The following is a 14536-nucleotide window of genomic DNA, read 5'->3' on the forward strand; positions in this document are numbered from 1 at the left end:
GTGCTGGGATTAAAAGCGTGCACCACCACACCTGACAGTGATCTATGCCAGTGGTTCTCAACCTGTGGGTCATGACCCCTTTGAGGGTTGAATGACCCTTAGGGGTCACCTAAGACCATCGGAAAAGGCAAATGTTTCCATTACGATTCATAACAGTAACAAAATTACAGTTATGAGGTAACAAAAATAATTTTATTATGGGGGGGGAGCTCACCACAACATGGGGAACTGTGATAGAGGGTCACAGCGTTAGGAAGGTTGAGAACCACTGCTCTGTGGGTTCTTTCAAAGCTGCCAGGGCAGAGCGCTGGACAGTCAAGCTCTCTTGAGAAATGCCCGAGTCCTCTCTGACAGCAGTGTGACGACCCTCCTGTGCAGTTTCCATGTCTCAGGGTTGTTCGTCCACTACTGCTCAGAGCAGCCGTCAGAGCGAGGCTCTCCCCCTGGCTCAGCCCATGGCTGCACTCCCCTTGTCACAAAGCAGTCCTGTTCCTAGTGCCCTTGGCAGCTGTGCTATTCGTTCGGCCATTTCAGGAGCATTGTGACTATCCAGGAGCAGAGCTTGAGAACAGTCGCTGTGGTCTTTGACCGTGGAGCCCTGTTTGGGCTTTTCATCTCTCTTCTATTGGATGTTTTAAAAGCTCACTGTTCCCAGGGTCTGACAGAGCAGTGGTAAGACAGACTGGGCCTTGCTGCTGGAGGGGCCTGTGAGAGTGAGTGACAGCCATTCACATAGCCGAGCGCTCTCGGGAGCCCTGCTGAGGTGGCCCTGGCATCTAGGGAACCCAGAGAATTGAGGCCAACTCGGGCTGTCTACTAAGGCTCCAATGGGAGGTGACTTAGTGACTAAGCCAGAGAGTCCCCAGGAGAGTAAGTCACATGTGCTCCTGGGGAGGAGGCATAGATGGCTGAGGTCCCTACACTCTCACCATCATGTGACATTCTCTAGTCTACATGGCCATGTCCCCAGTCGGCACATAGCGGGCCTCGTGACCAGATGAAGTTGAGTAGCATGTTGGGCAAAGGGCCCAGTTGTCCCTTTAGAGTCCTGTCCTCCTCCCGCTGCCTCCTGGCCCACACACCTGCATACAGGTGTAACCACAGCCCTCAGCCGCCAGCCCCTGTCTTGCCAGGGGTGCTGAGTGGACAAAGGACAGCCGGGACCCAGCCCTAAATCTGGAGCATGCTAACTGGCGTAGGGCACTGCGGGCTCTTGTGTTTGGGCCCCATTCCAACCATGCACTTAATTAAAAAAAAAAAAAAAATGGAAGAGAGAGAGGGGGGAAGGAGGGAGAGAGATTGGCAGCCTGCCATCTCCAGTGTCTCTTGCTGTGGGGTGCCACCAAGTTTGGTGATTCCTGAATGTTGACTTGGAGACAGGAAAGCTGTGGCTTGGGCCTTGGAGAACTCCAGAGCGGCAGGATGGCGGGCTGGGGTGGAGCTAATCTGCCCTCCTAGTAACTGACCTCAAGTATGTGTGGGTTTTCTCCTGCCTTGTCTCACCCCACGGTGACCCCTCCTTCTGGCAGGTGATCCCTGAAGGCTGGGCCTGGTGATACATGATCGTAAGCCAGCTCAGATGCAGGGCAGACCTTACCTGCCCTGCAGCACCTTGGCTCGCCCCCCTGTACCCTCCTAGTACTCCCCCCTGAGCACCCAGTGTTCCTTCCCATCCCTCCCTCCCTCCCAGGACCCAGCATTCCCTCCTAGCATCATGGAGCTTGGCGGCATTCCTATCCAGGAATAAATTGAATGTGTTTTTATTTAAGAGAAATCCACATTTTTTTTTTCATCACTTCCTGGAGCAGGGCTGCCGTGGGGTGTTGGGAAATCAAACAAACTGCAGCGTGTTGCAGTTTCAGAAAGAGGCTGGAGGCGCTGACCTACATAGGCCAGATGTTGGGCAGACAGCTGGAGAGAGTTGGCAGATCCGGAACCAAAGGGAACCCAGGGTCTCCAGGAGGAGCTGTGGGATCATGTTTCCTATTAGCTCAAGCCCAAATGAGGCCAGCTGCAGCTACCTCACTCCCCTGCACCGAGGTCCTCCGCCCCTGCTTCTCCCAGCCCCACTTTCTTTCTCCTTACCCTCCCTCTCCCTCTTACCCTCCATCCCCTCCCTCCCTCACTCCCGGGCCCCCCCACCCCCCCTCTCTCTTCCCACTGACTCCGCTGTCAGCCTTATGGCCAGTACAGCACACTGTGCAGCGAGGCTCCTCACTGGCTCTCTCAACTTGGATTGGGAGCTTTAAAGGGACCCACTTATGTTTTAGAGATGATTTTTGTTGTTGTTTTTGACACATGATCTCTATACATAGGCCTGGCTGTCTTGGAACTTACTATGTAGACCAGACTAGCCTTGAACCCAGAGATCTACCTATCTCTGCCTCCCAAAGGTTGTGATTAAAGGCGTGCACCACCATGCCAAGCTAGGGATGATTTTCGATGGCTGAGGCCTGCAGCCTCTTTAAACAAACACATCCCTAAATGCTCCCTAACAGGAAATAGGTTTATCTGGATCATTTTAAACTACGTTTTGGAGAACGGCGTGATGGTTGGGTATGTTGTTTTACGATCACATTGGTCATTGGTGTGTCCGTTGCCTTAAATGGTTATCCTTTCTTTATCCGCTCACAGCCTTTCTTCTCTCTGTTTTAAAACACATAACGACTTACTGTTAACCATGGTCATCCCACCATGCGGTAGAAGCCCAGACTCCCTCCTTAAGCCTTACTGTAGCACTGTCCCTTTGACCAAATCCTCCCAGTGCCTGTGCTGCCTTCTCTCTGCCTGGGATGCCTTAGCGGAGTGACTTCCGGGCTTTGCACACTGAAGCTTGCTTTGGTTGCGGAGCAGGGCTGCGTTAGTTACTCTGGGCCGATGGCTCACTGAACTGACCACGGCTTATGGGCAGAAGCCACAGCCTCTCAGTGATGCTCTCTGTGCCTTCTGCGCCCCCCCCCCTTTTTTTTTATCTCTGCGATCAAGAGCAGCATTCCACAGGGAAGACCCCAGCCCCAGTGCCTCCTGAGGGGAGCCCTGGCTTCTGGTTCCAGCCCTCCTCGTGGACTACGTGGCCCTCATAAAGACAGGTCCTTCCAACTTTCCCTAACTATAAAATAAAGGGTGGCTTCAAGCAGGGCTTTCCTATATTAAAGCCTTAGAAGCTGCAGGCTGCCAAGAGCTCAGGCCCTGTCTACAGGTTCCAGGCTGGATGCCCGTGGACCCACAGTGTCTTAACAATTTGGTCCGCTGGTTACGCCCTCTCCTACATATAGAAGAGCTAAAAGTGGCATGTGCTGTGGAAACCAGGGTAGACAGTCCAGAGGCCCACCCACTTGGCCTCTGCAGGATCCTGGGACTTCTCACAGGCCAGTTTGACAGCTGGCCTAAGCGCTCTCCAGATTCACTCCTCTCTGAACAAGCCGTTGTGTGGGAAGCCCAAAAGTTATCGCAGAGAACTTATAAGAAGCAAGAAAAGTCCCTGTCGTGGACATTGGAGGAGCCCACAGATGATGTATAAATAAACCTGAAGACGTTAATCGCTGCGTTCGTACGAGGGGGTGAATCCCTCAGTGAAGTCTGGACCTTAGCAAGCATTTCGCCGCTCAGCCTGCCCCCGGGACAGGCAGTGCTAATGAAGAACTGCATCGTCTTGCTGCTGTGTCTTTCTCAAACCCCCCGTAGGGAAACAGCCTCAGTGCCACGTGGGCCTTTTCTTTAGATTTTTTTCAGTCCCCCCCCCCAAGTCGCTGCAGACCACCCACTGGCACAGAAGAGGCAAGGATGTGCTTCTGACTTTAGAACTGTCGTCCACTGGCCTATGGACAACAGGACTTAGGATGCAGAGAGAATGCCAGGGAACCCTGGGAACTCAGGACCAGGCTCCTTCTCCGCTCTCCCGGCAGGCACCACCAGAGGCTTTCTGTGCCCACAGACTGTCTTACTATATATTCCCAGTGCAGCCTGGCTCCTCACATGCACTCACTCAGACAATTCAGCTACTTTTAAAGGGAAACTGTAGCTGCCTGCCATAAATGGAAAACCAGTAACATTTGCTAGGAATAGGACTAAGAAACTCTGCCTTAAAATCCCTCCTGGCCTGTGTGGCCTGCTCTGGGAGTGGTGGTCCTTCGTGCTGGGAGACCAGAAAGTGTTGGGAAAGTGAGACGAAGGTCAGTCAACATCTGCCTCTGGCCCCTTCACCCCGACGCTGTGACCAACACAGCGGCCCCACCCAGTCATTGCTCTCAGCCTGGAGTTGGAGCCAGGCCCAGAACCCCCTAGAAACTCCAGCAATAGACCTGCAAAGCAGAATGCGATTGGAAGTTGCCCTAAGCCTCCAAGGAACAAGTGTGTAGGTCACATGGCGAAACCCTTTGAGATCGCAGCTCTGTGTGGGCCAAGCAGCAGCAGCGGCAAACCATCATCGATCAGGCTGCCTTGGGGAATGGCCTGTCCACTCCCTATGGCCTTGCCAGGTGCTGGACCCTAAGCTAGTGGCTGAGAAGTAACCAGGCAACCCTTGATTGACCCTCTAGGGTCCCACAGGAGATGGCTTGACTATCTCTGTCCTACCACCTACTTTTGCCAGGGCCCAGCTCTGATTTCCCAAAGGGCTGTAAGCTGGATTCTGGCTTCAGACTTTATTCTTGGAAGAACAAACCCTTTAGTTATTGACATTGGAAATGGGCCTAGGTTCCTCCATGCTCTTTTGGGACCCTGCAAGGCCTTAGGGCTCACAGCCCAAGTGTAGACTTGCCAAGGGAGGTAAGGGTGAAGAACAGCATTCAGAGAACATTTCCTACAAATCTCATCCCTGAGCTGAGATTTTATTTAGCATGTGTTCCATTTCTGGAACTTTCCGTCAGCCAGGGAGGTAAGAATGATCAGATCCTTGGCCTGTTTTGCAGAGAACACAAAGGTTCCCAGAGACAGATGTCACACCCTACCCCACACATTACGTTCTGGGTGCAGATTGCACAGCAGAATCCAGTTGAGGTTGACGCTAGAACCTGCCACCCTGTATGTGGTGCTGGACACACTTGTACACAGTGGCCTTGGGGACCAAGTGAGAAGATGCTAGTCTAGGGCTCAGAACAGGAAGTGTCTTCCCAGGAAGTGGCATGATTTTTTTTCTCATTGGACAATACAGAAGCCCCTGACTGGTGGCAGTCTAACGTGTGGCTTTGAAGCACACTCTCCTGATGCTGCAGCATTACGAAGCCACAGCTGCGGGCCAGCCCCATGACAGAGCGCCATGGCTGACTCAACACAGTGGGCTGCATGGCGGAGCAAGTGTGTTGGGGAGGTCAGATGGAGTCAGTACATTTTCTGTTTAAGGTGTTCCACTTAGGTGGTTATCAATATAGAACCCATTGTAAATTGAGGAGCATTTGTATAGCTTGAAAACATCTGGAAATATGAGAAAGCATCAAGAACAGTACTTTTCAAAAGCCTATGGACTCCTTCAAGCCCAGAATACCACTGGCATGTGTGTTTACGTGGACACACACACACATACACACACACACACACATACACACATATATACACACACATAGACACACATCTGTGTATAGATATGTCCTTATTTATATTTATGAATTTGTATGCTTGATGACATTTATCTGTGGCCCAAATCAGCACCGGTGGCTCTTGGGGGTGTTAACAGGCGTGGGCTTGCCCGGGTGTCAAGATTTACATCACCCAGGAGTGCATGACATTCTCAGCAAGGTTAGCAGCGTGACATTTCGCTCTCTTGTTTCTGCTCTTGTGTCTGGATCAAGTGTCCTTTTCCCACCTCTTTTACATGTTTGTGCTTTTTGTTGGTGATTTCACTATTTTAAATGGTCCCAGGCCTGGGGCTGAGGTACAGCCTGGGACTCTGGGTCAGAAAGGCTCACTGGGCCTCATGTGCACATGGGAAAGCTTCCATCAGGCTTGAGTGAGGGAGCTGCTGGCCATGAGCTCAGTGTGAGTCAACTAATTATCCATACTAGCAGGGTCTTTAAACATAAACAATGAAGTTATATATTGATCTTTTTGATAAAAATGCTTTGAAAACATGAAGACACTCCCTAACTGTGTTTCTCTGCTGGCAACGCTGTAGAGCAGAGCTGCCTCAAGCGGCAAGGAGCAGCTGTGCATATGTGTGATGTGGAGTGTGTATAGGATGTGGTGTGTGTGATGCTTACATGCACACACATACATATGAACTGTGTATTAAATTATGTGCAGCCATCCCTTGGTATCCACGAGGGCTTGGTTCCAGCCCCTCCCTCCCCACCGGAATCAAAGGCTACAGATACTTAGAGGAAGGGGAAGCAGGCTACCTGGATGAGACCTGATAGGCTGTGGTCATATGGGCGGGGAAGAGGTCCCTTTCTGTCAGAGGTCTAGGGGAGGGAAATAGGGCAGAAGAGGGAGGGAGGGTGGGAACAGGAACATACAAGCAAGGAGATAACAATCTGGACGTAATCTGAATACATTATAATAAATTCTTTTTTTTTTTTTTTTTAAATAGCACAGCATTTGCATATAACCCATGCACAGCGTCTTCTGTGCTTTCTGTGTCTGTAAGGTCACTTACGATGCTGATACCAATACCAATGGAGATGCCATGTGAACAGGGTTAGATTGTATTGGTATATGATGTTTTGTTTTGTTTCCTTGGGTTTTTTTTGTTGTTGTTGTTGTTATTGTTGTTGTTTGTTTTGGGGTTTTTTTGTTTTTTGTTTTTTGGGTTTTTTTTTTTTTGGTTTTTTGGTTTTTGTTTTTTGTTTTTTGTTTTTTTTGAGACAGGGTTTTTCTGTATAGTCTTGGCTGTCCTAGGACTTGCTCTGTAGCCAGGCTGGCCTCAAACTCATACAGTTCTGCTTGCCTCTGCCTCCCAAGTGCTGGGATTAAAGGTGTGTGCTGCCACCACCACCACCTCCATCTCCCCATGCCCTGCCTTTGGTATGACTATTGTATTGGTAAGGACTAGAAGGAAAAAGCTGTGTACAGTCTGTACAGACCAGCATCATTTTACCGTTTCCACCTGCAATGCAGAACCTCAGGCACAGAGGCCAACTGTGGCTCCCCCTGAAGCTCAGGTGACTAACTCCAGGGTACGAACTTTGTCTAACGCAACCCTTGAGTTCTGTTAGATGCACAAATCCCCTTGTCTTGCTAGAAAGGGAGCTAAGGTGGAAGGCCCAGACCCTACCGTGCAGACTAGAAACTAGAGGCAGGGCCTGGAATCAGGACCCCAGCACTGGCCAGATCAAGGTAGGCTATCCCTGGGCCCCCATGCTGTGTCAGCCTTCATTTGTATCCCTGCAGAGCAGATGTCTGCCCTGGGTGCTGGTGCCTCCAGGCTGTGGCTTTGTGTGGGGCTGAGCAGCATCCTTGAGCAGCCAAGGGCCTCTCAGTGGCAGCATCCCAGAGCTCCTGGGGTGCTCTCTAGCCCTACCCAGAGGTAAACAGGCTCTCAGGTGTGTGGTGATGGGCATGTGGCCAGACTCACGACTTCTTTCCAGGCAGACTGAGGTCCAGAAGTGGAAGCTGGGGCGTCAGGGTTTCCCATAGGTCCCAGGAGGAAGGAACAGAGCCCAGACTCCTTCAGCATCTAGGAACCTGTGTCAGAGCCTTGGTGAAGTGACCTAGAGGTGCAGTTCTTCTGTGTCCCTGTGGGACCCAGAGAACAGAAGGGAGTCCTGGGGAGAGGGCTGTGTGATGAGGTGAGGTGGAGTCATTTGGAGGGGCAGGCCCGCTCGCTCTTGCCATTTCTTCCTACCCACTATGATGGTAACCATTCATCTTAAATGCCAGCTTCTGTGACTGGGTTGAGAGGCACCCAGGTGACACCTTTGGGTGTCTCTGGATGGTGTTTCCAGAGAGGCCTTTGGCCAGTGGGTGCATTGTATCCCTGGATGGATTTACAATGCTGTGGTATTCTGAGGCAGGCCTACTCTGAAGTGGACTGTCATCATATCATTCTTTGAACCTTTCCTGTTTTCCCCTTTCTCTGCTGCTTCCTGCCACCACTCGGTGAGCTGCGCTGGTTCCCCCCCATGCCATCCCCCTATGAAAGGCTGACACCTCTGAAACTGTGAGCCCAGACTCTCCCCTCAAGTTGTTTATATCAGGCGTTCTGTCACAGTGACTGGAAAGCTAGCACAGTGACAATTAGGACAGGGTCTCACTATGTACCCCGGGATGGCTTTGAACCCCTAATCATTCTACTTCAACTTCCAAGTGTTAGCGTCACCGGCAGCACTCCCATGCCCAACACTGTATTTTTCCATTTCATCTATGCTGCTAGATTCACAGTTCTGTGATTCAGTAGTTCTGTTACTATGACAAAAGGCTGGAGATAAACAGTGTACAAGAAAGGAAAGCTTACTTTGGCTCATATTTTCAGAGGTCGAGGGTAGTTATCGCCTTTGCCTTTGGATCTTTAATGATAAGATACATCATAGAGTGTATGATGCAGCAAGTTGGCCGTGAAATGAAGAGAAAGGCAGGAAGAGACAGGAGTCCCAGCATGCACTTCGAGAGCACTTCCTCCTTCTGGCCTCCACCTGCTACTGATGGATTCACCATAGGCTGGGGACCAGGCCTGTAACACGTGGTCCTTGTGTGGACACTCGCCAAGTGGTAGCGTGCTTTCTTGTCATTGTTTGGTCCGGTTTTCTCCAGTGGCTGGTGGCAGTGCCGTCATCTCACTGGTGGCACTGCCGTTGTCTCACTGGTGGCACTGCCGTCAACACACTGGGGCACTGCCGTAATCTCACTGGTGGCACTGCCATCAACACACTGGGGCACTGCTGTCGTCTCACTGGTGGCACTGCCGTCAACACACTGGGGCACTGCCGTAATCTCACTGGTGGCACTGCCGTCGTCTCACTGGTGGCACTGCCATCAACACACTGGGGCACTGCTGTCGTCTCACTGGTGGCACTGCCGTCAACACACTGGGGCACTGCCGTAATCTCACTGGTGGCACTGCCGTCATCTCACTGGTGGCACTGCCATCAACACACTGGGGCACTACTGTCGTCTCACTGGTGGCACTGCCGTCATCTCACTGGTGGCACTGCCGTAATCTCACTGGTGGCACTGCCGTCAACACACTGGGGCACTGCCGTTGTCTCACTGGTGGCACTGCCATCATCTCACTGGTAGCACTGCCATCATCTCACTGGCTTTCTCGCATCATCTACTCGCTCCAGTAATGTGTCTGGCAGGTCTTTTACATGTATGTCTCCGGCGGCTGAGTTGGTTGTTTTCTGCTCATGGGTTCTGAGGCTTTTAAAAAGCACCGTCCCACAGAGATGGAGATGTTTCCTCACTTGCCTTTCTTCCATGCAGCACATGCTTGTCATGGAGTCATTCTTCAAATGGTATCCCCCCCACCCCCCCACACCACACCCCCAAACTCCAGTCCCCATCCCCCCAAACCCCAAACGCCACCCCTGCCCCGCCAGGACATTTCAGGGGCAAAAGAATTTTTTTTTCCAAAACAGGGTTCCTCTATCCTGGAACTCACTCTGTAGACCAGGCTGACCTCACACTTGGAGATCTCCTGCCTCTGCCTCCCAAGTTCTGGCATTAAAGACACAATGCCACCACCACCACCACCCGGCTGGGGGACCAAGGGGAAGAGTCTTATGCTACTGGGGATCCTGGATCGTGTTAGCGTGGCTTAGATCAGGTACAAGCCCAAGCCCCCTTTTGCGGCCTCAGCCAGGCAGTGCTGACCAGGCATGGGAAGTAAGCCTCCCTATAGCAACACAGTGAGAAAGCAAAGCGGTACCTCTCCAAGAGAAACTGGTACTGAAGCCAAAAAAAAAAGGGAAGGGAGCCTGGATGACCACAGAGTGGGAAGCCAGCTGAGCACTCCTGATGTGCACTGGCAGCCAGGCAAGGCCCATAGCTATTCACTGTCATACTTGATCCTGAGGAGACTGCTGTCACCATGCCAGAGTGAAAGGCACCACAGCCGGAGAGGCCAGCATCTTGTGAGTGTCCCGCAGTGGCAGAGCTGGTGTGTGCCATTTTCCAACCCTGGGTCCTCAGGCCAGAGCCTGGGACAAGCCTTGAGACAAAGTCTGGCCTGTGCCTACAAACACTACATCAGATTTATGCAGGGGTTCATTCCCACAAAGCACTTAGGCCTCCTGTAGGAAGTGGGAACAGGAGGCCAGGAGTGAATCATACGTGAGGAGGCTTTCCATGTGTGCGAAGATGCTTTCTATCTTAAGGAAACAAAATATTTGGCAGTGTTTCTTAATATTTTTTCTTTTTATTCTAACCTTTATTGGTCATGTTTTTAGCAGCCAGCCAAACTTTGTTTGGGCATCTCAAGGGACAGGGGCCTTTGGTAGCATGTTATCACATTCCAGGCCTCAGTTTACCCAACTTAGCTGAGTTCTGCAGTTTCCTTCAGCTTTATCTCCATCGGTTTCCAAACCCAGCACTATCATCTATGTGTATGTGTGTATATATGCATATGTACGTATGCATATGCACATGTATATATCATACGTTTACCATATATATCAATCATATATCTCACACACTTGGACTTTATCACTACCATGGTAGGCGTACATCAGATTACCATACCCTACGCCATTAATATGCACAAGTAAAAATGGTAATTAAGCGATTTTTATTATAATTAGACATAGCTCTCTGTGGACCAAACGGTAATTATTAGTCCAGAAAACACGTGTCTGTAGACATAGCTTCATGCTGAAACAGATGAGGCCAGACTGTATCCTTAGCGCCTCCTCCTGTGAAGAGCTGGCACGAAAGTCCCAGGGCTGACTCTCACTGACCCTGATTGGCCCAGCTCAGGTCACATGTCATTCCCTTCCAAGTCACTACTCTGTTTCTAAGGGGCTAAGCAAGATGGAGGAGGCTTTCTGGAGGAAGTACAGGGTACTGTGGCCATCAGTGCTGGCCGAAACCAGCAGGGACCACTGCTGTCTCCACCGAGGTATATGCCCTCCTGCCAACGAAAGCCTCAGTTTCCCCGGACTTGTTATCAGTGCACTGTTTCCTGTGTATGCTGTGACACGTGGTCAAGGTCGGAGATGTGTCCTCTAGTTGCTAAGAGGATTCATGACCTTGATTTTGTTAGACCCCCATTTAGCCTGGGAAGTGGGTGTTGTTAGCCCACTTGACAGAGAAGCTGAGGCCCAAGGGAACATCTGACTTGGCCTGAGTCCCCACTGGTGGAAACGTCAGGATGGCTCAGCACTCGGGCTATAGCAGAAGTTAAGAGTCCAAGCACCATGGCTTCTCTTGATGAACGTGAAGGTTTTAAGAATTGCCCTGACAGAGAGTCACATGGGGAGCAGACAGGATCCATACAGTGCTCAGAGTAGCACCTGCCTCAGGCTGACCCTGTACCACCCCTGACACAGCTCTGCAGGCCAGGCCTATTAGTCCCCTTCTATTGAGGAGGGAAGGAGCTGCGGCCTACAGACAGCAAGGGACTGACTGGTCCAGCTGGTCCTTGGCCAAACTGAGATTGAAACACAAGGTTTTCCTGGCTCAAACACCTCCTTAGTCTCGGGGATGAAAGGCTGTCTTAGTCTGCTTTGTGCTGTTGTAATAGGACGGCACGGGTGGGTAATTGGTAGAGAACAGAGGTTTATTTCTGAGAAGGTGGGAAGTCATGATGAAGGGGCTGGCGTCCGACAGGGGCCTCTGGGATGCTTAACTCGTGGCAGAAGATGTAAGATGCAGGAGAGAGGATTAGGTGGACTAAACTCACTTTTCTAACAAACCCACTGAACTAATGAACCCCTGAGGGAATGCCCATTCCCCATTTGGGGCATCTCAAAGGTTGACTTACCTGCTCTGTCCCATGGGAATGACATTCCTGGCGCCTGGACCGGAAGATGCGTTCCGACCATGTCATCCCCTCGTGGTTAATACTTGTCTCCTCTGTCCCTCCTGGCAGGTCTACATCATCCGAGTCACGTGGTCCAGTGGCACCACAGAGGCCATCTACCGGCGCTACAGCAAGTTCTTCGACCTTCAGGTAGGCATATATGGTGGGAGAGAAGGTTGATTGGACTTTCCCTACTCTGTGACCTTACAGACATGTCATTTTATGATCTAGACTCTAAATGGACACCCATTACCTGGGTCATAAACAAGGCCCTTGACTGCCTTATGTTTTGGCACATTTAACTAAAGCGAAGTATTCGTTGGCTGCCCCTTGAAGGGGGCCACCCTGGAGGCCACCATGCATGGCTCTGGAACCGTGTTGAACTGAGTTTTATACAGTGACCATGTTGTGATCCAGGATGCTAAGTCTGTCTGTGCACCTTGCACGCACGTCTCCCCAGTCCTAGCCCATCCCCAGCTTTTACATTACTGACCCTCACGTGCATGCTTACTCTGCTCTCCTACTTGACACACTGGCCTGGATAACTCCGCCACTAGAGTTCCCAGCCTCTGGAAGCCCTGTTCTCCACTCGTCAGGAACCATCACCCAGTTCCGTGAGCTTCTTTCTGTTGATGCTGTCAGCTTATCTGTCTCCTCTAGACTATGACAGTCACTGTGTCTTCTTCACTCTTTCTTTTTTCTTTTTTCTTTTTCTTTCTTTCCTTTTTTTTTTTTTTTTTTTTAAACAGGGTCTCTCTGTGTAGCCTTGGCTGTCCTAGACTCACTTTGTAGACCAGGCTGGCCTCAAACTCACAGCGATCCACCAGCCTCTGCCTCCCGAGTGCTGGGACACTCTTTCTTTCTTTAATGTTTTTATTTAAAGCGTGGCACATAGCATGATTTCACTTAGCGCACGAGCATGTGAAAGAATGTATGTATGAACGAACAAATGAACAAACGAACATGCACCACAAGTCTCACTGTGAGCTGGATAATGTGAGGACAGCTCAGTGGGAGCTTTCTCCACTAATGTGAAGCGATGCTAATCCCGGGCTGGGAGCTTCATCGCAGTGTCTCCAAAAGCAGACAGCTCGGAGGAGGCTGGAGGCGTCAGGGTCCTGCAGATGACACTGTGGCAAAGTCAGCCACAGACACTGGGGATGTTCCTGGCTTACCGAGCTTTGTGCATTCTCCCCCACTGTGTGGTGAGGTCCAGTGCAAGCCTCCATCCATGAGGGACAAGTGGCATCTGCTCTACTAGTGACGGAACCAAATCAGGTTTCCTTCAGATATTTTTGCCAGGTAATTGAATATCCCAGGAGGCTACAGCTCCCAGGCTTCAGGCACAGCTTAGTGCAGGGCTTTCATTCCGTCTTCTGATCTGACTTCTCCTTTTGTGTTGGCTTCATCCTCAGTCACACATGACTGCAAATGGCTAGAGCAACTGTGGGCTCACATTCTGTAGGAAAGAGTAACAATTACTTCTGTCTTAGTTTGGGTTTCATTGCTATGAAGAGCCACCATGACCTCGGCAACTCTTTCTTTCTTTCTTTCTTTCTTTTTTGTTTGTTTTTTGTTTTGTTTTGTTTTTCAAGACTGTCCTGGGCTCGCTTTGTAGACTAGGCTGGCCTCGAACTCACAGCAATCTACCTGCCTCTGCCTCCTGAATGCTGGGATTAAAGGCGTGAGCCACCATGCCCAGCCAGACCTCGGCAGCTCTTATAAAGGAAAACACTTAACTGGGGCTGGCTTACAGTTTCAGGGGTTTAGTCCATTATCATCATGTTGGGAAGCATGGTAGCACACAGGCAGACATGATGCTGGACACCTGGATCAGCAGGAAGCAGAAGGAGACTGTGGGCCACACTGGACATAGCTTGAGCATCTGAGACCTCAAAGCCCGCCCCCACAGTGGCACCCTTACTCCACACGCCTACTCCAACAAGGCCAAACCTCCTAACAGTGTCACTCCCTATGGGCCAACCATTCAAACACATGAGTCTATGGGGGCCATTCCTGTTCAAACCACAATGCCTCATAGGTCCTGGAAAGCACTTTGCATGTCATAGGCTCTGTGCCCTCCACCATGACAGCTAATAGGTTTTCCTGGGTTGCTGCTCCACCCTTGGCATCAAGGGCATAGCCTGGGTGTGGAAGGAGAGTCTCAGATTCTCCGAGGGGTTGAGTAATATTAACTGCAGGCATCCATGACTACAGCCTTGACTACCCAAGCTTTCCCTGACAGTGTGGACCGGAGCTGGAGGATGTCCAGATAGCAACAGGAGGGCAGATAGCAATAGGCTCCTAAATGCCTTCCCTAGTGTAGCTGAAACAGTCTCTGATGCCTTCATGGTACACAGCCGGGAGCTGCTGCATCATGTGAAGAGGTTGAGATACCAGTCACTTAATTATTTAAAACATAATGAGCTCTCATCCGTGATGCTTTGTGTTCAACAGCATGCAGCCACGTCTAGCAGTGTCACATACACTTACAATTTTCTGACAATCTGCTGCAACCGAGCTGAATATAAATAAACAGCGGGGTTATCCATAAAACTTGCTCTGGAGCCAGGCGGTGGTGGCGCACGCCTTTTATCCCAGTACTCAGGAGGCAGATGCAGGGCTAACCGTAAAGCTGCTGTCAGG

The 14536-nt window shown here is 50.8% G+C and overlaps 1 protein-coding gene across 1 annotated transcript in view; it reads left to right on the forward strand.

Annotated features, from left to right (window-relative positions):
• Sh3pxd2b (SH3 and PX domains 2B) overlaps positions 1-14536 on the forward strand; it is a 77744-nt gene that overhangs the window by 15989 nt on the left and 47219 nt on the right. The window contains exon 2 of the mRNA XM_051167380.1: positions 11960-12040. Coding sequence (XP_051023337.1) covers positions 11960-12040 — 81 coding nt within the window. The remainder of the gene's footprint in view (positions 1-11959; positions 12041-14536) is intronic.

Source organism: Acomys russatus, chromosome 25 (genome assembly GCF_903995435.1).
Source record: "Acomys russatus chromosome 25, mAcoRus1.1, whole genome shotgun sequence".
NCBI lineage: Eukaryota > Metazoa > Chordata > Mammalia > Rodentia > Muridae > Acomys > Acomys russatus.